General features: G+C 40.0%; 1 protein-coding gene across 12 annotated transcripts in view; it reads right to left on the minus strand.

Moving 5' to 3' along the window:
* Positions 1-4,343: 4,343 nt before the first annotated feature.
* The window catches only part of LOC111594979 (phospholipid-transporting ATPase ID), a 39,562-nt gene continuing 20,100 nt past the window's right edge, over positions 4,344-23,805 (minus strand). For 4 of the 12 annotated variants that reach the window (XM_030225897.1, XM_030225898.1, XM_030225899.1 and 1 more), the window contains 18 exons: positions 16,024-16,082; positions 15,088-15,300; positions 14,493-15,029; positions 14,207-14,428; positions 13,487-13,735; positions 11,414-12,334; positions 10,167-10,457; positions 9,936-10,109; positions 9,607-9,883; positions 9,389-9,541; positions 9,144-9,330; positions 7,364-7,516; positions 6,721-6,872; positions 6,428-6,651; positions 5,613-5,942; positions 5,298-5,546; positions 5,125-5,241; positions 4,346-5,057 (listed from right to left, as the gene is read on the minus strand). In XM_030225897.1, coding sequence (XP_030081757.1) covers positions 4,701-5,057; positions 5,125-5,241; positions 5,298-5,546; positions 5,613-5,942; positions 6,428-6,651; positions 6,721-6,872; positions 7,364-7,516; positions 9,144-9,330; positions 9,389-9,541; positions 9,607-9,883; positions 9,936-10,109; positions 10,167-10,457; positions 11,414-12,334; positions 13,487-13,735; positions 14,207-14,428; positions 14,493-15,029; positions 15,088-15,300; positions 16,024-16,082 — 4,865 coding nt within the window. In that variant the 3' untranslated portion in view covers positions 4,346-4,700. Of the gene's footprint in view, positions 5,058-5,124; positions 5,242-5,297; positions 5,547-5,612; positions 5,943-6,427; positions 6,652-6,720; positions 6,873-7,363; positions 7,517-9,143; positions 9,331-9,388; positions 9,542-9,606; positions 9,884-9,935; positions 10,110-10,166; positions 10,458-11,413; positions 12,335-13,486; positions 13,736-14,206; positions 14,429-14,492; positions 15,030-15,087; positions 15,301-16,023; positions 16,083-16,184; positions 16,992-19,721; positions 20,294-23,805 lie in introns of those variants that run through there. The other 8 variants (XM_030225893.1, XM_030225894.1, XM_030225895.1 and 5 more) reach the window with 8 other exon arrangements.

The following is a 23,805-nucleotide window of genomic DNA, read 5'->3' on the forward strand; positions in this document are numbered from 1 at the left end:
GGGCAAAAAAGGGGAAAAACACTTAAAAGCTGTTGACTCATTTCTCTTTTATTGATTCATCAGAGTTAGTTTGGCGTTTGATCAGTTATGCAACTACAGGAACTTAGCAAAACATAAAATTTCAACAATTATATCATAATCTGCTTATTTCCTTTAATATATTTTTTTCTATTTAATATATGGTTAAAGAAAAGGAGGGAAGTTCACTTTCGAGCAACTGGAGTTCAGTGGATCAGCTTCTTTTTATTTTACCTTTTATTAATTGTAATTTGATGTGAGCTGCTTCTATGAAGTTGGATTAGAATGAGCCTGGCGGATATGCACAGAGCGAGAGGATTGAACTGCCATGGATGAACCTTAATTTGCAATTGAGTCCAGTGTCTTTTAAGTGATTCCAGCTTGTCTAAGACTTTAAAAGACAGTCTTGAGTTCTTTACATAAAATATAATTGTTATATCACAGACAATTGACTTCTGAATTTCTAAAACTTGCTGTCTAAAAAACATCGTGTTTTAAAACTACAAATTCAAGGCTTACAAAAATCTAAGTAAGAGTTCTATTCCCTTAGCCTGTAAGCATACTTTCTGCGGTCGAACTTTAAAGTCCATCAATTTGAGAGCTTTTAAAAAGTTCATTTCCTATCGATTAAACCGAATTAACATAAACCAAATCAGAAATATCAGATCTAGAATCAATTCTTATTAAATCTCCTTTAAGAAGTATAAGGTTTACATAGCTCAGCTACTATTACTGCCGAACCTCTTGGCAATTTGCCATGGGAATTAACTGAAAATAGCAAAATGTATATGTATACCGGTTGCTCTGCGGCTCACTTAGTAAGTTTAGTTACGCCTATTTCTCTATATATGGGGCAGGGGAGTTGCTGCGCGAGCCAGATTTCCGCATTTCGACAGTTTTCATGTTTAACATACTCGTCGTATATCATCGCCACACGCATAATTAAGTGGATATCCACACGAACGCCAAATGCTGTTATATCATACATGGTTATATAGGTTTTGTAGACTCCGGAGCTACACACTTATGTAGATTTACAAAATTTCATTCATATTTTGTTGGCCAACCACATTCGGGTCGACATCTCCACTCTGCTCCGCTCTGGTCAGCTCTTGTTCGGCTTTTATTGTATCGGAAATATTTACTAAACAGCTTAACAAATAGTTTTTTTAAACAAATATGTTTGCTTTGGCTTCTTAAGGAATCTTTCCCTAATGCACATTTTGCATTTTTATTTAATTTAAGTGAGCGAAACTCCTAATCCAAATCTGGTATAGAAATGTGTCTTTGATATAAGGACTATTGGATAATAGTTTTAACTGACAGAAGAAGGCGTAGCCGACTCCAAAAAATATTTATATTCTTTATCAGAATGACGAGCTGAGTCTGTCTATCCGTCTTTCCGTCTGTCCACCTGTCCATCTGTATATGTGTATGTAAGCATACAAGAATACTATGCCTCCGCATAGGGCATCTTCTAGTCGGGCACTTCCGTGGAGAGAAATCTTGCATGCTATAACAATTTTAACTTGGTTTGTTTTTCTTAACTTTGGTTTTCTTGGTTTGATTTCAAAAACTAAAAGTAATAATACACAGTTAGAAAAGGAAAACTAAAATCTACATCATATTTAAATCGGAAATGTATATTTAAACACATATATATTACATTAGATATGGGTGTTATTAAAGCATTCATTAGCTAATATCGGTGCAACCCAGATATTATCAAATTGATATTGATCTGGTTTTCTTTTGATCATCTCCACGTGAGCCGAGTTGTGTCGAGCTGCCACTTAAAACTCCCGGTTCGAGAGGTGTGCCCCCCGGTCGATTACAAAATGATTAACTAATTGGTATTTCGGTATGCGTAGAGCTTAACCATTGACGGTTCGGCGGCTCTTTGAATATGTGAATCAGCAAAAAAAGATATAAAAAACGTGGAGAAAACCAAATTGCGCTTGCTCTCTCACCCTCTCTCTCTCTCTCTCTATGCCTCTATCTAGCTTAGAGAGTATAATTTGTGTGTCAAGGGCAATTGGTTTGTTGTTGCATCTAACATCTAACACGACTGGGAAGTCATGAGCAAACAATGGTATTGATTTCTTTAACAATTCTGGATAAGTATTTACAATATTAGAGCTTTTGTTAGAAAAGTAAAGCTTACTTTAGAGCTTTAGATTATACACATATATATGTATATTTATAAACAAGATGGGGCAAGAGTAATCAGTCGAGCTGTATTTTTTGTTTTTAAAGATAATACTAATCCTTTAAAATGTAATCCTGCAAGTCGAGAATATGATATTAGTCCAGCGACCGCTGCTAGAGTAGATGAGCATGTGGACCAGTTATATGGCATTTCTGGAATGGTGATCTGGCTGGCTCGTGTAAGTCACCTAAACGAGAGATGCAGCGGTTCGTTTTCCGGTCTCCATTCGTCCAAATTTGGTAATTATGGCTCTGTAGCTTCGTCGTTCCCCCGCAACGTTCTCAATGGAAAATGGCCCAATGAATCCTCCAGCATAAGCAGCACACCGCGCAGCTCTTCGTGGGTGATTTACAGATTTTCGATACTCCAGAAATGATTATTTTGCTCATTTATTCGATTTGCATTCGAATACCACATATTCCACTTATACAACATATAACGCATATACCACTTATATAAAATATACAACAATGTAATACGTATACCACGTATATCACATATACCACATGTACCAAATGTACTACGTGTACCATAAACACGACATATTATTATAAAAAAAAATTTTTTTTAATTATTTGAAAATATTTTGCATTTATTAATCATTTAAAATTCGCTTAGCATAGTTTCTTAATTATCTAAATTTATTGATTAAAAAAAAATTGACACACATACATACGTTTTCTTAATTTCCTTTCGTACACTTTATGCTATTACCGCTAATAATAATAATAATAATAATAGTTGAATAACATGCAAAAATATGCTCCAAATGGTGTCAGCGCCTAGAAAAGGGATCGATATGAGTCAATAAACCAAGTTGTTTGGATTATATTCGTTGATCCGTGTACATCGCGCATTACATATTAAAAACCTATGATAATTTTCACACCTGTGCTTATTCACCTTCGACTCATTGTTAATCCACAGCCCGCTTCGTATTTAGTTAAATTCTATGCCATACGTAATTCGAATATCTCATCCAAAAACTTCTGTTTTTTCCCCGTTTCTATATGCAAAAGCAGTTAAGGTACACGCATACATACATACACACACACACACACAGACACACATTGCTACTGCAGAGGCTTGCTACGGACGGACCCCAGCTTATAACTAGGGTAACTGCACAGCTAAATTATTTGTCTACTCGCTCTAGATGGAACTGTAGTTAGGAACACAGCATTGTGTATGACTATGTATGTATGTGCATGTGTGTGTTCGTGGGTGTGTGTGCACGTATGTGTGTATTCATTTATTTACAATAGTATATAATAGTAATACATAGTATGAGTAGCTGTTTAAAAGTAGCGCACGATGCTTGCGGGACGGGCGTAAGGCATTGCTTCGCAAGCGCTTCGCGCTACTCGCCTTCTGCTTCGCCATGACTGTGTGTGTGTGTGGGTGTAACAGTATAATGTGCATATCTAGCTATATAAACCTACATAGGTGTATGTATCAATAGTTAACTAGAAATTACAGCGTGTTTCGCATATACACTAATTGGTAAGTTGAATTGGCCTGGTTTGATTAGAGTAAGAGTTGTAGAGATTATAATTTAAGATTCGCGTTTTTCATCTAGTTTAAGACACAGCACAACATTTAATAGTTATTTAAGTACACTTTCAGTTTCTCAATGGTTCTGTTTCGATTTTTAATCTAAGATTAACACTCACACACACACACACACACACACACACAAACACACAAAGATAGAGGCAGAGATAGAGAGAGATAGATAGAGAGAGAGAGAGCTAACTATTGGGTTTCGCTTGAATCTTATGCTAAATGCAGCCCAATTTGATGAAAATTCTATGTTTGACTAAGCTTTTACAATTTCACAATAATTTTTGTCTTTTTGGGAAGATTACTATACTGAATGTTTATATTGCATGTATTTGGTATGCTTGAGACTAAGCTAAAGTATAATAAATACAAAAAAAAATATTATTATAAAAATACTTTTAGCAGATGAATTACAAAAAACCATAAAATGAAGTATCCAGAAAACTTAAAAATTAAATCACAATACTATATATATACATATATGTGAAAACAGTATATGCATATTTATTTATATACATATATATATTTATATATATATATGTGTATATGTAGAATACTCTAACAATTGTTATACTATATCTTTAAAAGAAAAAAATCACTTTGATAGCTTAGCTCAAGTGTTGGGTCGTTGAATGTTTTGTGGAAATAAATAGAGTGCTTAAATATGGGAAATCGAAGTTCATTACATTATGTTTCATGTACAAAACGGACAGACACGCAAACACACACAGAGAGACAGACGCACATTTTTAAACTATATAGTTGCTAAAGCTTAAACTTTGTAGTTTTCGTTTTTTGATTTTCTTTTATCTTGTTTTTGTTTTTGTTTTTGTTTTTGTTTTTGTTTTTTGCTTAAAATCGTTAAGGTTGCCCTAATTTTTGGTGTTTTATTTGCTGTCGTTGCTTAGCTTTAGAGATTAATAGTGTCCAGATCTTGGCAGGGCGCACGTGGACTTAGCTCGTCGGTGCTGGCGCTGCCTTGATACGTATCGCCACTGGCTCGTCCGTCGTGCCTAATGTCCGCCATCGATGAATGTATCTGATTATTTTGATTGTGGCGTAGATTTGTGTTGTTGTTGTCATTGCTTTTGCTGCCGCCGCTGTTGTTCGCGTGGTTCGACTGCTTGTTGTTCATGCCGTCGACTGACGCGGCAACGCTGTTGTGCAGCGTCTGCGACTTCTTGGTGCCCAAGCCCAGCGGAAAGGCAAAGTCCTGTGGCATCTTGTGCATGATCTTGCCCGAAGTGATCAGCCGGCCAAAGCCCTCCTGCATAAAGTAAAAGTAATATATGTGAGTGTGTTGGAAAATATCATCAAGCAGCATCAGCACTCACCTGATGCGCAAAGGCGTAGCCCGAGCGTACGGACCGACGTCCACGACGCGAGGAGGGCGTGCGCCGCACATCGCTGGATACTCGCGAATGAACCTTCTTAAGTGATTTTTGCCGAATCTGCAACGCAAATTGATACAATCCATTATAGGACACGTCTTATGGCAATTACTCACCTTGTCGGAGAGACTGGGATGGACGTCGAGCAAGTAGAATTTGTAAGCGAGCACTGGTGCCATCAGCATGACGACTGTGATTAGCATGGTCATCCAAAAGGTTAGATCCTTGATGGCCTGCGTCAAGGAGCCCACATAGGGTCCACCAATTACATAGTTGTAGAAATAGTCGAGCACAAAATACCAAATGAGACTGCCCCAGATGGTTACATGATTGACTATTGTCCAGTACGAGGTGTAGAGCGCAATCTGACAATGTAAAGATAAATTTTTTAGAACCAAATAGATTGCATTAACGCTGTCAGAGCTGCTCACCTGCGCCGTATTATCCACAATCAGTATGGTGGCCACGACAGCGCCGAGCGTCATGTGATCGCTCAATATGAATCCATTGTGCGAGACGCCGTCCTTATAAACGCCGTACGGTATGAGGAACAGGATGAGCGAGGTGAAGGCGCCATGCAGCACACTGTAGATGAACTCACGTATGTTGAACAGCTCACTTTTGAGGCCCGGCGTATATAGTCGTGGGTACTCCACGCTATTCTTATCGGATACGTCCTGCTCAAAGACGCCCAGTGCCAGCACCGGCAGTGATGTATAAAACAAATTGTACACCGATATGAACATGGGATCGAACACGGTCTGAATGCGCAAAGATAATTGTTATTAACATGATACAGGGATTACGATATGAGTTAGATAAATTCAGACATAATGCACAACTGAAGGAAAAATGTAAATAGGGAAACCCAACAAACAAAGACAGCTCGAATGCGATTTTCTGTCAATGAATAAAAGTAACAAATAAACGATCTGCCTATGTTGATCAAATCAACGGCGAATCGACAATTGACTTAGATCGGAACAGCATGAGCCAGAGACTTTATAAACTTTATAAAGACTTTATATACGGCATAAGTTAAAGCTCAACTCAAGCTGCTTGCAATTTCTCTTCTTGTATTCCTTTTTGTCTGTCTGAAGGAGATTCTTCAACCAGCTGAGATAGCTGGTATACTAATAGGTATTACTAACAACTCCTGCTAAAATATTACATGTCTAGAGCGGGACAACTGGACAGCCGCAGCTATAAGGCTAACCACGTTTGATGAGAATCAGTCGAACCTCACCTGTGCACTGAAGCCACAGAAGAGGGAATACCAGCAGTGGCACAGCGTAAATGCAAAGTTCTTGTAGAAAAAGTAGCGCAGAAACTTGCACATGCGATAATATGACCAACGTCCATGCACCAGCAACAGTCGCTCCAAATGGCAGAACTGGGCAATGGCATAGTCACTGGATAGGACCGCTTGGAGTCCCTCCTGGCCTGAGATGCCAACGCCGATGTGTGCAGCTAATGGATAATAGAAGACAACAATAATAATAACAATGGGTGGCACACACAAGTGTGGATAGGACTCACCCTTGATCATAGAGACATCGTTGGCACCATCGCCAATGGCCAGGGTGACAGCATTTTTGGCACGCTTGATGAGTTCGACGACCAGCGCCTTTTGTAGTGGTGTCACTCGGCAGCAAATCACCGCCTTACACTGTGAGGCAATGTCCAAGAATCTGTATAAAAGAAATGAGGGAATAATCCATATTACTCCAAAATTTGTGGCCTGAATCAAAAAGACGATCATTCTTTCAGTCAGTAATTGGCTAACTAAATGAAAATTATAGATGGGGTAATATTGTTCGAGACTTTAAAGAACTGTCAGTGGTACTCTCTATAGAACATATATTACCAAAACTAGAGTAGTTAGTATGGTAAGTAGATTTTTCGATCAGAAGACACATCAATGGTAAAACGATATCGTATACAGACTAAAGAAGATCTGACCGCTGGTATGAATTTGCTAAATTTACTTATGAGATATATTTACTACTATATATTAGCTATTGAAAAAAAACTAAAACCTGCTAAATTCTAATATTACTCTTGGATATTGCTCTATCTGAACATTAACGCAAATTAAGAAATACTATTTAATGCAGATCTCGTAAGCTATCTGCAAGCCTTAGTACTCATATTAGGAGTGTCTATGGCGCTTTCCACTCACTTGCTCTCCAGTTCCGGTGACAGACAATGAACAAGCGAATGGCCATTGACCACTAGGGCGAAGCCGGTGTTCTCGTCCACAATTACCGAGGGTGCAGAGCGTCTTCCGTCCATGTTTTTCTCAGGATCGCCAAAAATATCATTGCACTCGGCGCTGTTCGTTTATGGGTGTGGGTGTGAATTTGTGTGGGAGAGAGAGAGAAAGTATATATTAGTGAAAAGTTCAAAGGAATCGTTGTTTGTGTGAGGTGTATAGGTGTATATGAGAAATGCAAAATAGTACGAACTTTGTTAGATGAGTTTTTAAGAATGGCCATACAAGAACAACAGTCAACATTTAGAGTGAAAAACAGTTACAGAAACAGAGTTAGACAAAGAGGGCGAGTGAGAAAGAGAGACAGAGAGAGAGAGAATAAGAGATACTTCTGGCACTCTCTTTTTCTCTGTTATGTTCTTAAGAGAAAATGTAGATGAGAACAAATATTATTCTATATGAAGAAGGCAGCCGATATACAATATACGATATGTGATATACGATATACGGTATACAATATACGATAAACGATACATGATATACGATATACGATACACTATATTCGATACGATACACGATAAACTATACATGATATACGTTATACGATATACAGTATATGATATCCAATATACGATACACAATACAAGATATACGATATACAATATATGTACCCGATATACGATATACGATACATGATATACGATATATTTTATACTATACATGATATACGATATATTTTATACTATACATGGCATACGATATACGATATACAGTACACGATAAACGATATACAATATACGTTATCAATACACGATGTACGACATACAATATATGATACACGTTACACGATATATAATACATGATATACAATATACGACACGATACATAGATACAACTATAATTGAAATAAAATTAAATGATATTAGTTATGAACCACAACAACAATAACAACAATTAGAACTGAGGATCGGGAATCGGACTCGATTGTAAGCATGAGAAATGTAAGTTTAACTTTGGCCTAAACTTTGAATTTGTTTTGTACTCAAGTTTAGTGTTTGCTTTGACTCGATAGTCGCATTTCTTGTATAGAAATTAAATATGATTATGATGACAAAACTGACAGAACTTAAACAATGCACATTAATTTGGTTTTATACTCATGAATATAACAAAAAACAATTTGTAATTTTAAAAAATTGTGTTTTTTGTTGGTTTTTAGTTTTTTTGTTGTTTACTTGACGGGCGGAACAAGTACCAATAGAGGGTAACATCCTTGGGTATACTAGTAAAAGATACATTAAGTTATAATTGTTTTGATCTAGTTGTGGCTTTTCCTTTTTTGTTTTGTTTTGCTCTACTAATCAAGCGGTACTATACTATATAAAACTAAAAGCTACTATATAATTCTTTTATAGGTAGCTCTTCTTGTGAGAGACAGGGAGAGAAATCTAGAGATCACCGAAAAGGTAAGTAAAAAAACAGAAAAATTGTAGTTTACAAACAAATATGGTTAATTAAAACCTAAAAAAAGATAGATAGAAAGAGAGAGAGACAGATACATAGATTGATAGAGTTAGCAGTAAAATACAGGGTGACTTTCTAGCTGCGCTGTGGTGTCATATCTGGTTTAGCTTAACTGCATCTAGAATCTTAATTCATTGTTTTGATTTTTTTTTTAATTTTTTTTTTTGTTTTTTCTTTAGCTTGAGTTGAGAATTTGGAAATTTGCTTTTGGAGTGCCCTCTACCTGTCTGGTCCGCCCTTATTATCCTTAATTTTGGCATCCCACCTAAAGGTAACCACCGATATGGCTGGCGGCGGCGGTGGTATGGTCGAACCGTTAGCATCCTGCATAAAAGCCGATGTCTGCGTCATAGCAACGCTCATTGGATCCATGCTGCTGTCACTGTTGAAATGATTCCGTGCCTCGGTACCTGAACGATATACAATACTATTAGCGTTGATCCATCTATTCTGAGCTCCAGCACCTACCGCCTGGTCGAAAGCGATCAAATATCTTGATAGATTCCTTGAACTGACGCAGCTGCTTTTCCACCTCCTCAACGGAGCTGCCATCCACGATAAATACATCCACGAGCTCGTCTGTGAGCAGCTGGCAGGAATAGCCAATGTTTATAGCCGTTTCTACCAAGAGGATAGAAGTGTTTTAATGAATTGGCCTATTGCTCAGGTGTTAATAATGAAACTACCTTGCTTGTCTCCAGTGAGCACCCAGATCTTGATGCCTGCATTCTGTAGGTTCGCTATTGACTTGGGTACGCCGTCTTGCAGCTTATCCTCGATGGCTGTCACTCCCAGCAGCTGCATACCGCTCTCAACCTCCTCGTACATGGCGTTCAGCTTTGATTCACGCGAATCCATGGACAGTGCCGCCTCCTGCTGCCGCGTTCGCCAGTCGTTGTAGTACTGCTCCGACAGGCGACGTTCCGCCAGTACCAGAGTGCGCAGCCCCTCGCCCGCGAATTTCTGTTAGAAATCTATGTTGAACAGTATTTAATTTACGATATCGATCACTTACATTCAGATGATCCTGGGTGCGAGCCTTGAGATCCTCTTGTCCGCCATGCAAGCGATCGTATATCACGTTGTCGGCGCCCTTGCAATAAAGCACCACTTGGTTGCCTCGTCGCAAGATGACGGACATGCGCTTGCGCACATTGTTAAAGTCGAGTATGTGCAGCAGTTCGTATTCCTGTGGATGTTCGATATCAGATCAGTTTTAGGTAACGTAGTGTCAAGTTTCACTTACCTCCAGGCGACCCATTACTTCGATGGTAATACTGTTCGGTGTGCGTGTGCGAAACACGAAGCCAAAGTTGCGCGCGGCCGAGACGAGGGCCGCCTCGTCGGGACTCTGCGCCTGGTACTCCAGGTGTCCGTCTACGGTCTCCGCCATGACCGTGTGGCACAGAGCGAGCAGGCGGAAAAAGTTCTGCGAATGCTCTTCATCGGACCGCACCGCGTCCAGCAAAGTACGATCGTACCAGCGAAAATCGATCTCGTGGTGCGGATTGGCCGAAAAGTCAACCGGTTCGAGTGCCTAAAAATTTGATCGAACGGGATTACATTGAGCTTGCTTCAATTCAACTTCTAAGATATCAGTGTGACTTGTTAGCATTGTTGAGTTAGACAAATGTTTATATTTGTAAGCAGTTAATCTTAGCAATAAGCAGAGGCAGGCACCAGATTCCAATTAGATTACGATAAAGAGGTTTACGATAGCTTGGCTGGGAATTATATTGGGTGGTTAGTTTAATCAAAGATGTTAACGTAACATATTAATAAATCTATCTTTAACAACAATATACATATTCAACTCCTAATACGATATCTGAATTACGATATTCAATATGCCATCAAGCGGTTCGTAAATACATCGTGAGAATATATCCAGGGTCTACGCGTAGAAAGTTATGTACCATATTCTATTGCAATGATACGATATGCGATACGATAGGCGATACGATATGCGACATGCAACTAATACTATTTCGCCAACGATAATCATCGTACGTTTAACGGAATGCGAACATTGAAAAGGCATTAGATATGATTAGCGTAACAAATAATACCTAAAACGATATGGAGCAAAGTTACGATATTGTATGCTATGGCTAATAAGCTATACGATCTATTTCGATTAGGCTTACGATATTAATTAAGAGTGGGAATAACCATCTAAAGCAGTTTTCATAACTATGTATGTATGCGTATGTGTATGTGTATGTGTAAATGTGTGAGTGTATGTGGGTATATCAGGTGTATATCTGTAAAGCCAGTAAAGCACTGCTATATATAAATAGTTATATCAAGACTTATATCCCAAAAACAATTAATACAATTGGATCAAGCTGGAGCGAGGTGTTGACCACACGCATACGCACACACATATACACACACGCAGAGTTGGGATTACACTGAAAGCCAAACATTTCGTATTGCTTAAGACATATATAGACAGGATTTGGTTTGAGAACAGGTGGACAACATGCATACGTGCACTTTTTGGTGGGACGAACTCCAATTAGTGGCGAAGCGGTGGGTGCTTAGATAACGGTGGTGTGCGTTAGTGGTGGTGCATGTGGTGTTGGTGGTGCAGTTGCTACTGCTGCTGTTGTTGCTGTTGCTGCTGCTGCCTCTCTCGCTTTTTCTATAGCTGTGTTGGTGCGGTCGAAATGGAGCACAGCAACCGCTGTCGCTGTCAATAGCTGCTGACTCGCATTCAGTGGCAAATGATGAAGATGGCTTTAAATTGAATTTGACCAGCTTGCGGTTAGTTTGTGGTTCGTGTTGTTCTTGTTCTTGTTCTTGTTGTTGTTGCTGTTGTTGGTGCTTGTGTTCTGGTTGACTGTCATGCAAGATTATTACTTTGTCGCCGCTGACGCTGCCGCTGCCGCTGGTGCAGCTCGTAGAGAGCCCGCCGGATAGCTGACGGCGCATGCGCTGCCCGCTGCGCGTAAAGCAGGCGCCCAAGCCGCTGTTGGCGCTGGGACTGTCACTGGGACTGCGATTGTCGGAACGCTTGCTCCCGCCGGGATCGTCCACATCGTCCTCATTGGCCACGCTTCTGCTGGGCGACAGGTAATGCACCTGCTTCCGTGCCAGCGGATTCTCCACTGTGCTAATCGTAGGCGTTGCCTGCTCGCTGGCAATGCGGCCGCACAGTTGCTCCGGACTGTGGGCCAACTGGGTGCCACCGTCTTGAGTGACTAGAAGTGCGCTCTTCTTTGCATGCACCTCGGCTGTGTGCACCAGTATTGTGGGCGGTGCCGTGGGCGTCGCTGCCGTTGAAGCGCTGCTGCTAGTGCGCTTGTTGGCGCCGCTGCTGCTTTTGCTGTTGCTGTTGCTGTTGCTGTTACTGTTGCTGTTGCTCTTATAGCTGTGGCTGCTGTTGCAAGTTTGGAAAAGTGTTTGCTGCTATAACGAGTAATGTGAGTTGTTGGCTTGCTGGGCACACAATTAAATAATAAGACACACAATATCTACGAGTTACGGGCTACGGTGCTTCAGCTTTCTTGTCATTGCAATTCCTTGCAGTCGCAATCATCGATGCTGATTCGATGCTCAAGAATTTACTCTATTCACATACGATACGATACTAGCTAACAAGTTAATTCGTAATAAATCTGTTATTACATCGCAAATCTTCAGTCAGTTATCAGCTCATAAAATTGAAAAAGGAAACTGCAATGTATAACAGTTTTGTAACAGTTATAGGGCTGATACTTAAAAGTTATGTAACAGCTATGTAGCTTATGTATAACAGCTACATATCAGCTATATTGCTTATGTATAACAGTTATGCAGCAAATGTATAACAGCTGTCGAGCAGTTAAATTGCTAATGTATAACAGTTATATAACACTTATATAGATAATGTATAACAGCTGCCCAAGAGCTAAATTGCTAATGTATAACAGTTGTATGACACTTATGTATCAAATATATAAGTAATATAAGTTATAACAGTTGTATATCAGTTGTATAGTAGTTACACACAGCTGTCGTATAACGTTTATAAAGCTAATGTATAACAGCTACATAGCTGATGTATCACAGTTGAACCATATATCAGTTAACACTTGCACCCATAATCATAATAACGCTCTAGTATCGGAAATTTAAAACAAATGTTCAAAATCTGAATAATCTGTGGATCTTTCCAGAAGTTTATAATTCAGGGATTCGAAAATATTTTAGCATTCCATATTTTAGTGACTAATTGAATTGAATTCAATTTACTGACTATTATTTGCTCTTAAACATACAGGTGAAAGGCAATAACGGTGCTCTGTCGTTAGGCGTGGGCGCTTGAATACATTTCTGTTGCATACCCAACAGGCGCACAGTGCACACACACGCATACACACAAGATGCACACACAGATAGACAACATCGCCCAATTAGTGTTAGTTCGCTTAAGCCTCGTTCCCCACACACAGAGTAAACCGTTGCCAAGTGGCCGGACAGAGGACTCGCGCATGTATAAGTAGACGAACATACATATATGTGTGTTTAATTGGTTACAGTTGGCGCTGGGCAGAAAGGAAGAGCAGAAAGGGGACTCACCTCAGTTATTTCAATGAGCTCGCCGGTGCGCAGGTCAATGACATCTCCATAGGTGCGTCCATTAATGCTGCACTTGTTAAATGTCATTATGTTCTGCGTGAGGGTGCCCGTCTTGTCCGAGAAGATGTACTGTATCTGGCCCAGCTCCTCGTTGAGCGTGGTGGTGCGTGCTTTGGCATATGTTTGGGTGCGTGCATAATACATCTCCTCGTCCCAATTGATGAGGAACGACTGAGCAAAGCGTATGACCTGCACGAACAGAAATCGCATATCATATTTCACACATACATATATTTATATATAAAGGACATCTTAATTATGTACAAATACGACCCAGCCATGTCCTGGCTCATTCTGCCTAGGGCTTAAGCTCTCAAATAACCTTTTAGGCAGATATTGAAGCTTGTTGGTATGAAAAATAAAGAAAAGAAAAGATTTTTGCGTATTCTCTTACAAATTAACTAAGCGGTCTGAATGCCTGTTCAGAACCCTTAAGCGTCTATATTCTTCGCCTAGTTACATATCCTTCAAAGTGAAGTCATACAAATCTTAAGAATTGTTTAAAAACAAGGAATATAAATTGAGGAACGTTTTCATACTTTCCACAACTTGGAATAGAATTTAAAATACATTCAAAACTTTTGAGATAACTGAACAATTCATGTAGATTACTTAGGGAAATATATGGAATGCATATGGATGTATATATATAGCACTGACCTCTACTGAAACATAGAGTGAAATTGGCACAACTGTGTTTAAGACTATGGCGTACGAGAAGAAAACGAGCAGCCCAATGACCGTTGCACCGGAAGCGACCATTTCTTGCGGTATGATGTGCTCCCAGGGCAGATATAGCTGAAAATGCTGACCGATCAGACCCTCCCAGATGGCGCAGCCAAGCGCAAACAACGCACAAATCGAGACCAGAAACAGCACAATCTGCAAGCAAGGACAGTCCAATGTTATTCTATAATAGTTATGTATGACGTATGCCTTGACTAACCCCAATGATGATGAAGTTCAGCAGGCGATCGACTCCTGTGCTTTTGAACTGCGTCTTGCCAGAGTTCTGCATTAGTTTGGTATCGACGCCGGCAAAGACAACGACGCCGTAGCACCATTGCGTGTTGCGCAGAACACAGCCGCGCAGCAGAATCTTATCGTTGTCAAGAGCGAAACGCTGATTCTTCCACATGAGTGTGCCCTCGAATTTGTTCAATAGGTTGTTGGGTCGCTCACAGATGATCTCGCCGTTGAAGCTCCACAGTAGGTCGTGCTGTTCGCCCAGCTCCGTTGTCTCGATTAGGCATTGTTTGGCCTTCAGGTTCGTCTCACCGTCCAGCTCGGCCGTTTCAATGAAGCAGAGTCCATTCGGCTCCGATGTCGTCAATAGCATTATATCGGCGGCCACAAATTGATTGTTGTCCAGACGAATCACATCGCCCACCTGGACATCAGACCACTTGGCCTCCACTAACTTGCCATTGCGCAGAGTCTTCGACTTGCGATTGTTCACCTGCGAGTCGGACAGATGTCGTTGCTGTCAGACGGAAAAATGCTATACATTATCTTCTTATACAGTTGGTATATATACTTACGATATCGTCGTAGGCATCCTTTACGGCCGTTAGCGTCAGCACCCCAATCAAGGGTATCGCTGTCGTCACCGGAGTTAGCGAGGATATCGCCGGAATCAACTGGAGCACCAGCAGGCAGAGGAAATAGAAGTTCGCCAAGCGCTGAAACTGCTCCAACAGGTTGAACGGCAGAAACGTCAACAGGGTGTACTTTGACGTCTTAATGTAGTTGTTCTACACGTGAGAATAAAATATATCATTTTATATTTCAAATGCGTTTCACTAAGGCATGAGAATTCGGTTATAGCTCATCATTGGCCATGCCAGAAAATAAGTGGAGTCGACTCATTAAGCTTAGCTTACTCTTTATTGACCCATATTTGTTTCATGTTTAGTTGAAAGTACCGAAGTATCAGATGTTCTAAGCATCCTATGCATCATTTTTCCTACAACCCCAATATGGTTATTTGCGAAACTTGTAGTATACAAATAAGACATCTCAATGTGTGTACGCTCGACAGGCCAGGTCTGCACTATTGAAATAAGGATTTGCCTAGGATCATCCATTGTCTGAGTCTATATTATTTATAGTTTGTGTATTCATCACACGACCCTATCAGCTACATTTGGCATCTCCCAGGCGTCATCCTTTTTAAGTTACGCCTTTGTAAGTATTTAGTTATAATAGGCAAATGGGATGGAAGTTGTACTGGGTTTCAAGTTTGTGGATTTTGAAGTTAACGAGATCGCCGCATACTTAAGAACGGACAGACAACCAGACAGAAGGACGGCTAGGTCGATTTAATTTATCGTCCAGAAATATACATACTTTGTGGGCTCTGCCACGCCTGCTTCAGCCTGGTACATACATTTCACCAAAGCCAATATATCCAACATTTCTTCAGGGTATAGAGCAAGATACTCGTTATACAGACTTAAACTTAAAACTTTACTCACGTGATATTTAAACTGAGAATTGAAATCTTTGTCGTTAGCACGGATTCTGCGTTCATTATCTGCAAGAGAAAGAAAGAAAGAGGAAGAGAGTTAGCTAAGAAATTCTAAATGGATTAGAGCTTAGGTCAAGTTCTATTGGCAGCTACCCAGTCCCCATTTACCCGAGAAGTAGTACGAGCTACGTCGACGTCGCAGCTGCGATAGGCGTCGCAGATTGCGAGCCGACACCGACGCCGAGGCCGAGAGTGGAGGCTGCGAATCGAGCTCTCCGCTTTGGAGGCGACTGTGGCGACGGCTGGGCAGGCTTTCGGGTGCACTGCGCCGCCAGCTGGAGAACCGCTGCAGCATGGAGAGACGCGGCTTGGACGGCGGCTGTTCCTTGTACTGTTGCTCCACATCAATGGCAGCCTTGGGGGGATCCCCAGCATCTGCATTGGCCAAACTGTAAAAGCTATCGGTCAGGTGGCTTGACGCAGTGGTTGTCGATGTCAGTGCTGGCTTTGTGTGTATGGCCGCGGGCGAGGCGATTGTCAGCGTTGAATTGCCAATGTTCATGGTCTCTGGCTGGGCCAGGCGCACCTGCTGCTGCTCGACTTCCTGCTCCTGCTCTACCGCCAGCTGCATTTGCTCCTCCTCACATCGCAGCAGTCGTCGCCGTCGCGATTTACTTGCAAAATTAAACCAGCGACTGCGACGTGTCGTTGCTGCCGTCTGCTGCGCAACAGAAGCTGGCCAATGTTCCGGCTCCTGTTGTTTCCGCTCCTGTTCGGGCTCCTGCTGCTGCTCGTGCTCATGCTCCTGCTCCTGCTGTTGCGTCCTTAAATCTACGCTCAGTACCTCCAGCTCGAGCGTATCTGGTCTTTGGCGCACACTTTGCCTAGTCTCGCTGCATTTTCTAGCACCGGGCATGACGACGACTCTATATAGCTAGCTGCCTCTTCAACTCCTCTCTCACATAATTATCTAATCTATATATGCATATATGTAAATATATATATATTTAAATCTGACATTGACATTGTCTCTGTTTGTCATCGTCGTCATCGTCGTCGTCAAAGAATTTGAAATGAGCCCGGAAGCTTGGGGGTTTGACTTAGTCAAAGGATGCGCCGGTATATCATAACAATCAAATAAGACTCTTGGTCCATTTGCTGCCAAAACCATTTGAGCAACCTCCTATGAACACATTCACAAACTCAAACACACACACACACACACACACACACACACACGCGCGCGATTCAAATATATTTTTGAAGAAATCCGAGATTTCTTATGATTTTGCAGCAGAAAATCTCAGAGTTGTGCTCGACATCGATATTTAACGGTATTAAATTGTCGAGTAATTCCACTAAATAACATATATACGCTTCTCTTCTCTTATCTTTGTTCCTCATTGCCACAATTTGCCATGCGACAGCCGACTTGAGCCCCGCGTGCTGGAATCGCGTGCCATAAAGAACAGAACATCTACTAAACACATATATGAAAATACTAAATAAAAACAACAGTGCAACAACAAAAACAGCTGTGCAGCGCCACAAATGTTTTTCTTCAATTTGTTGGACGGTTGGTCGCACGCGGCGTATGAGTAATAAATAAAGTCTACACGCTTTTGCCTTTGATTTGGATTTTCGGCCACTCGGCTATTTCTCTGCCCGCCCAGAAGTACAGTAAGCACTAGCTATAGCTGCAAGCAGAACACTTTTAAGGTAAGTTTCCTATACTCCCTCAAATACTTCACATCAAGATCTTAAGATGTTTGTCTCAAAAAAGTAGTGGGAAAACTTAGCTGAAGCTGCTTCTTCCAATAAAAAGCATATTATTTTTAATAGAAATTATAATTTCGAAATTCAGGATTTTTCTTGATATATAGTATACCAAGTAATATATGCATATGACCCTACATACAGTGAGGAGTGACTACTGTAGCTGCCTGCAGTATTATTATGACAACAACAACAAGAATATCAGGCAAAAAGTAGAAAACGGAAATCTGTTTAAAATATTTAAAATTCTTGTTAGAGCAATTTTTCGTGCTCAGCGAACAATAGGAGAACAAATATGAAATTGAAATATTTTCAACATTTGTTTGCTTTTCTGTTGTTATTGTTACTGCTGTTGTTAGACAATGTTCTCTGAGTACAATTGGCAATTATAATTCGAGTGTGTTAATTAGATTTCATTGCGTTTTTGGAAATGCAAATTGAACATGAAAAGTGCGAAATGCCAACTAGGCCAAATGCCGTATTCCAAACAACGCTCAGCTGGCACAGCTAAGACTTATCGAGTGTATAAGATATCTCGTACATCTTCTATGAACATCTACATCCCATCTACAAGCTTTTCATGTAAAATCAAGGTTTTAGCTAAAACTTTTGTTATGTTTTCTTCTACTCTTTAATAACTAAATTCACATAGTTCTAAAGGGAGATAGAGAAACGTAATGAGCATTTATTTTTTACAGGGCTTATAATATTTGGCATGCTAAAAATAGACACTTTGACAGCATATATTATATATTTGTTGATTTTTCCTTTTATGACTACAAGGTATATTTATGTCCATACAAATGTTTTCAAATTATCACGTCATCACGTAAATAAACCTGTGAAAGGTCTATATGAATTTATCACTAGAAATCTGTTTCCCTTTGGGGCAATGGAGAAGGTGAAGCTTCGATAAGCTAGAGAGCAACAGGTAACAAAAGTATTTGCAATGAAATGCAAAATTTGTTTGACTACAGGTGTGTTCACTATTCAAAGGTAGTGTATAAATTGCATCGGTTTGACTAATATGACTCGACGCAAGTGTTGTTGAACTCTTTGAGTATGATCATAAGCAGTGTCGACAATGTTTCTCCTAGTCTCTATAATTCGACTCATTTGGTCTCTCTCTCTCTCTCTTTCGCCTAAGTCACGCGTTGACTGTGCAAGGAGTCAAAGAGAAAGACCAAAAAGCAAATGTAGTCGACTCTCTTGTGCTCTCTAATTTGACATTAATTTGATTCCTTGAACATAGTTTAAAGACAGCTCTGAGAGAGCAGCACTAAGAATAAAGAGGGAGAGAGAGAGAGAGAGAGAGAGACAAAGAGAGCAACAAAATGAACAGCCGGTAAGGCTGCTACGTCACATTACTCTTCACCTATGTGTGTGCGTCCGCTCCTCTTCCCCTTTTTACATGCATGAGTCACGCATATGCTCCTTGCGCCTTTTGCTTCGCCTGCTTTACATTCGGCTGAGCAGGGCGTAAGCGTGCTTTTTGTTTTCTTTTTACCATACATTTTATACGTTGTCGCATGCGTCACCATGGTAAAGACTTTAGCCGTTGTGAGGCGGTGCTGCCCAGTTTACATAAATTAACCCAAGTGCAAGAAAAATGTGAGACAACAAAAACAATGCCAAGTCAATGGCGAATCGATGGAGGCTCAATAATAATTATGCTGAGACAGCAGCAAAATAAAATTAGCAAACACTCAGCACAAAATGTATTGGCGCGCATCAGTGGGTGGGTTCAGGGGCGCGGTGCGGCACGGGCTGGGTGGGTCTCTGGGTGCCAGGTGCCAAATTGCAGATGTCCGTGCATCATCCGCATCGGCAAGAGCGACAACGACGACGACGATGGGTAGAATGACCATAATAACAAGAGAAAACAACAAACATGTGTTGTCGCATTTTCGATATTTGCTATTTGCGTACATTTTTAGCACATTTCTTATTGCACTTGCACTTGTTTTTGCTCGTGTTGTTGTTGTTGCAATGTGTTTGACAATACGTTTATATATTTGTTGTTTTCGTGCTTGTTCTGGTTAGATTTGCCGTTGAACAATTGGTATTCGTACGCACTTATATCATATCATCATAAATTGAACAGCGTTTTGTGCAATTGAAAACATTATTGGCGAGAAAGACAACAGCAACAATAACAACAACAACAACGACGATGACAATAACGAGGAACGCGAAAATAAAAACGCGAAAAACGCGAGAAACGAGCGCTGACCAAACGGTAAACAGCAAACGGGCAACTGCCAAGAAGCGAACTGCAAAAACGAAACGACGCCAGCGACGACGACGCGGCATCGCCAACGTCAGCGTCAGCAGCAGCGACGCTGACGCAATGGCAACCAAGCAACCAAACTTAAACCGAACAGCCCCACTAGCTTAGCAACGCCGCCAGAAGACTCGCGAGAGCCAACACACAACGACGACGTCGACGCCGACGCTAACGCTGACATCGACGCCATTGCCAGGACAACGGCGTGAACGGACGGTGGAAAATTAACTATTAAGATATAGAAGATTTTGTACCCTTTCCTATGTTCTATAGACTTGCAATGTGATGTAATAAATGGGGACGTAAAATATATTTGTATGCTTATTGTTGAAATAACAAGTTTCTTAATTATTATTATTAATATTATTTTGTAATCAAACATAAGATATTATTATTAACATAACTAAAACGCCCTAATAAAAATTAAATTAAAAAACTCTTAAAATCTAATCCGTCCTAAAATTTCAAGTTATTTGCATACAAATATAAAGACGCACATATGTACATATATAACACTTTATCAACATACCTGGTTAAAAAATAATATACCGACTGAATAAAAAAGATTCGTGTACGAATATATATCTTCATACACACGTATGTATTATCAATCAATCCTTTTACATTTTTAATACCATATACGAGGCCATAATAATTGAGAACTGGACACAAAAATACCGTAAAAGAAAAAAACTTTGGTCTTGGTTGGATAACATTATTAACTATGTAATGCAACTTGTAACTTCCTTGGGTATAGTTTTAACCAAAAATTAAGCACTTCCAAAATAAATTTTTTTATTTTAACAACTTGTATTAAATCATGTTTTAACTTCAAAGTTTTATTATCGTAAAATCTTGATATATTGTATTAATAAATATTTTCTTCATGTTGGACATTTAATTCCATACAAACAAAACAACTTTGTTTCGAGAAGGGTATTGAAAATTCACATTTGTTACATTGAAAATTATCAAGCTTGTCAAGCGAAAAATGAGCAAAATGTTGAGCGTATATATTGGACGAGAGAGGGACATCAGGTACCAAGGAAAAGAGAGTGAGTGAGTGTTAGCTAAAGAGGGAAAGGGAGAGGGCAACCAACAGAGTAGGGAACAAAGAACAACTGCGGGCAAGAGAATGTGCTTACGAAAAGACAACATTTAAAAGCGAAAGGCCAAAAGAAAACTAAGTACGCCGCTCTTAAGCGACTAGTGTATTATGATGCATGTATGTGTGTGTCTGTCGGTGAGAGAAAAAGAGAGGGAGCTCAGCAATGGAAGGGGGTGGCAACATAAATGGCACAAGCCCACATTTAGCGTTTGTATGTATTTGGGTATTTATATTTGTATGTACCATGTATATGTAATACATTTTCGAACGGGAATCGCCTTTTTTTCTTTCTTTATCCATTGTTTTTGTAATTATAGCTCCCTGGGGCTAGCAACAGAATTTCAAATTGACGGCAAATAACTACACACACACATACATACATACTGGAAGTCTACTTTCACTGTTTGTTCATCAATCATTTCAGCAATTTGCAAGCAAACACACGCACACACAACATTTCTTTCTGCTTTGATTTGAAAATAATCGAACGTTTATTGAATGGCAACGAGAAATGTGGAGCGACAAATTAAATTGTGAGTTGAGTTGAGTTGAATTCAATTGAATTCAATTGATTTGTGTGGCATACAAATGCAGCAGTAGCAGCTGCTGCGGGGCAACAGGTGTTCAGATTACACATCCGTCGCGTACGCCAGCCCACAAAATTCTCAATGTCATTAAGTGCTCAAAAAAGCAGACTTCTTCATTAATTTAATTAACAATTTTGTGAAATAGAGCTGTCTCGTTTTACTCAAGTGAACTACATAACTAATTCACGTAATTCAATCGTTCAGGAACGATATTTTCTGAACTAAGCCTCTGAGCAACTGGTTCTGCTGTTCATGACTTCAAAATTAACTCGTGTTCCAAAACTCTAATGTCAAAACAGATTTTCAATGCTAAGATTTCTTATGGTTTTCAATGCTTGGGAAACGCATAGAGAATGACCAGGAGGTGCGCATCTCGGCATCCCATGATGATGCTCAACATTGCCCCAGCAGCAATAACACAATTAAATAACTTACAAATTGTGCTCACAAATATCAATTACTGTAAGAGCTTGCCACACAAATGAAAATGCAGGAACGGAAGTGACCGACTATGAGATACCCTAAGCATCCGCACAAAGCTGCTTGCTTCAACAGTCTTCGCTTGCCACACACAGATCCACATACTTACTGACATGGACTCCTCGAAATTCTTTTCTAGATATACATACGTCCTTACGGAAATGTTTAGAACATAACCATGACATCCAAATGGTTGGTATACCGCAGACCAAGTTGAAATATCGATATTTATCGACAAGATAGCGAAAAAGATAAAGTTGTACGGCTTGCGGTACATGGACGTCATTTCAAGTGTCAAGTGTAAAGATCTTGTGGTTGTATTAATACGGACGGCTCCGCGTCTCCATATTTCCATTATATGGATTTTTGTAATGTTACGCACATCGGCAAACAGCTAAAATGGCCGGAAGTCCCATTATCAATGCGTACAGGGTATAAGTGAAATTAAGACAACAACTCACAAAACTAAAAACAAAAACAGCAACAACAACACGAACAAACAATAGCAACGACAACGTCACAAATCATGACCCAATAATGAACACAAAACGGAAATGATTCCATTAGTTTGAAACTCTTTGTTGTTGTTGCTGTTGGTTTTGCTATATCTGGCATGCCACTGAGTTGCACGTCTTTCATTCACTCACTCATTCATTCATTCATTCATTCACTCAATCATTCATTCACTGATTCATTCAATAAATTTGTAAAAATTGTTAAGCTTCACTTTCTATTTGTTTTTCCCGTTTCTTTTTATCTTTTTTTGCGTGTTCCCTATTCATGGTCAAGGTGTTACAACCACTCCCCCACACACATACACACACGCGTCGGATGATTGGCAACCCTCGGTGGCAAAATCGTGTCAGGGTCGATTGAGCGAGAGCTAAGAACCCTCGCCTAGGGCTCCCAGTTGATAGAAAACGGGGCCAATGTCAGCTAAGTAAAACATAACTAATTATAATGGCACCTGAACACAATACTCATGTTTTTACCCGTACACAAATCACTACGAAAATCGGTAAGGTACACACACTTTACTTACGGGTTGGAGTCAGCTTAATGCCTAACAAAGATATATCCTCGTCGAATAGGAGGAGGACGTGAGGTGGGGCGAACATTGATTGACATTTTTGCCAAAGGTCGATGCTTATCCATAGGGAAAGATGTGGCATTAATAAACTGTCAAGCTCTGACAGGTCATATATGATAAATGTATTTATATATACACCATCTTTACGTATTGTATGGAGTTACGCATTCCTCGAAATAAGTTTTTGCATTGAAGAAAGATTTTCACGCCTTTATGGGACGTTGTCAATCAAATAATCATTCCGAATCAGCTATAGACGAATTGCAACATTGTAGACTGTAGACTGTTGTTCGATTGATAGACTGACTGCACAAATTATTAAATTACGTATGAATTGCTTAATCGACCGATTGATAAGCTGTCTGACAGTTCAAGAAATTGATTCACTGATCGATTGGTTGACTGGCTGAGTGATAAACTATCGGATTGATCATACAATTGACTGAGAACCAATTGACTAA

Source organism: Drosophila hydei, unplaced genomic scaffold, assembly GCF_003285905.1.
Source record: "Drosophila hydei strain 15085-1641.00,03,60 unplaced genomic scaffold, DhydRS2 tig00008148-arrow-arrow-pilon, whole genome shotgun sequence".
Lineage (NCBI taxonomy): Eukaryota > Metazoa > Arthropoda > Insecta > Diptera > Drosophilidae > Drosophila > Drosophila hydei.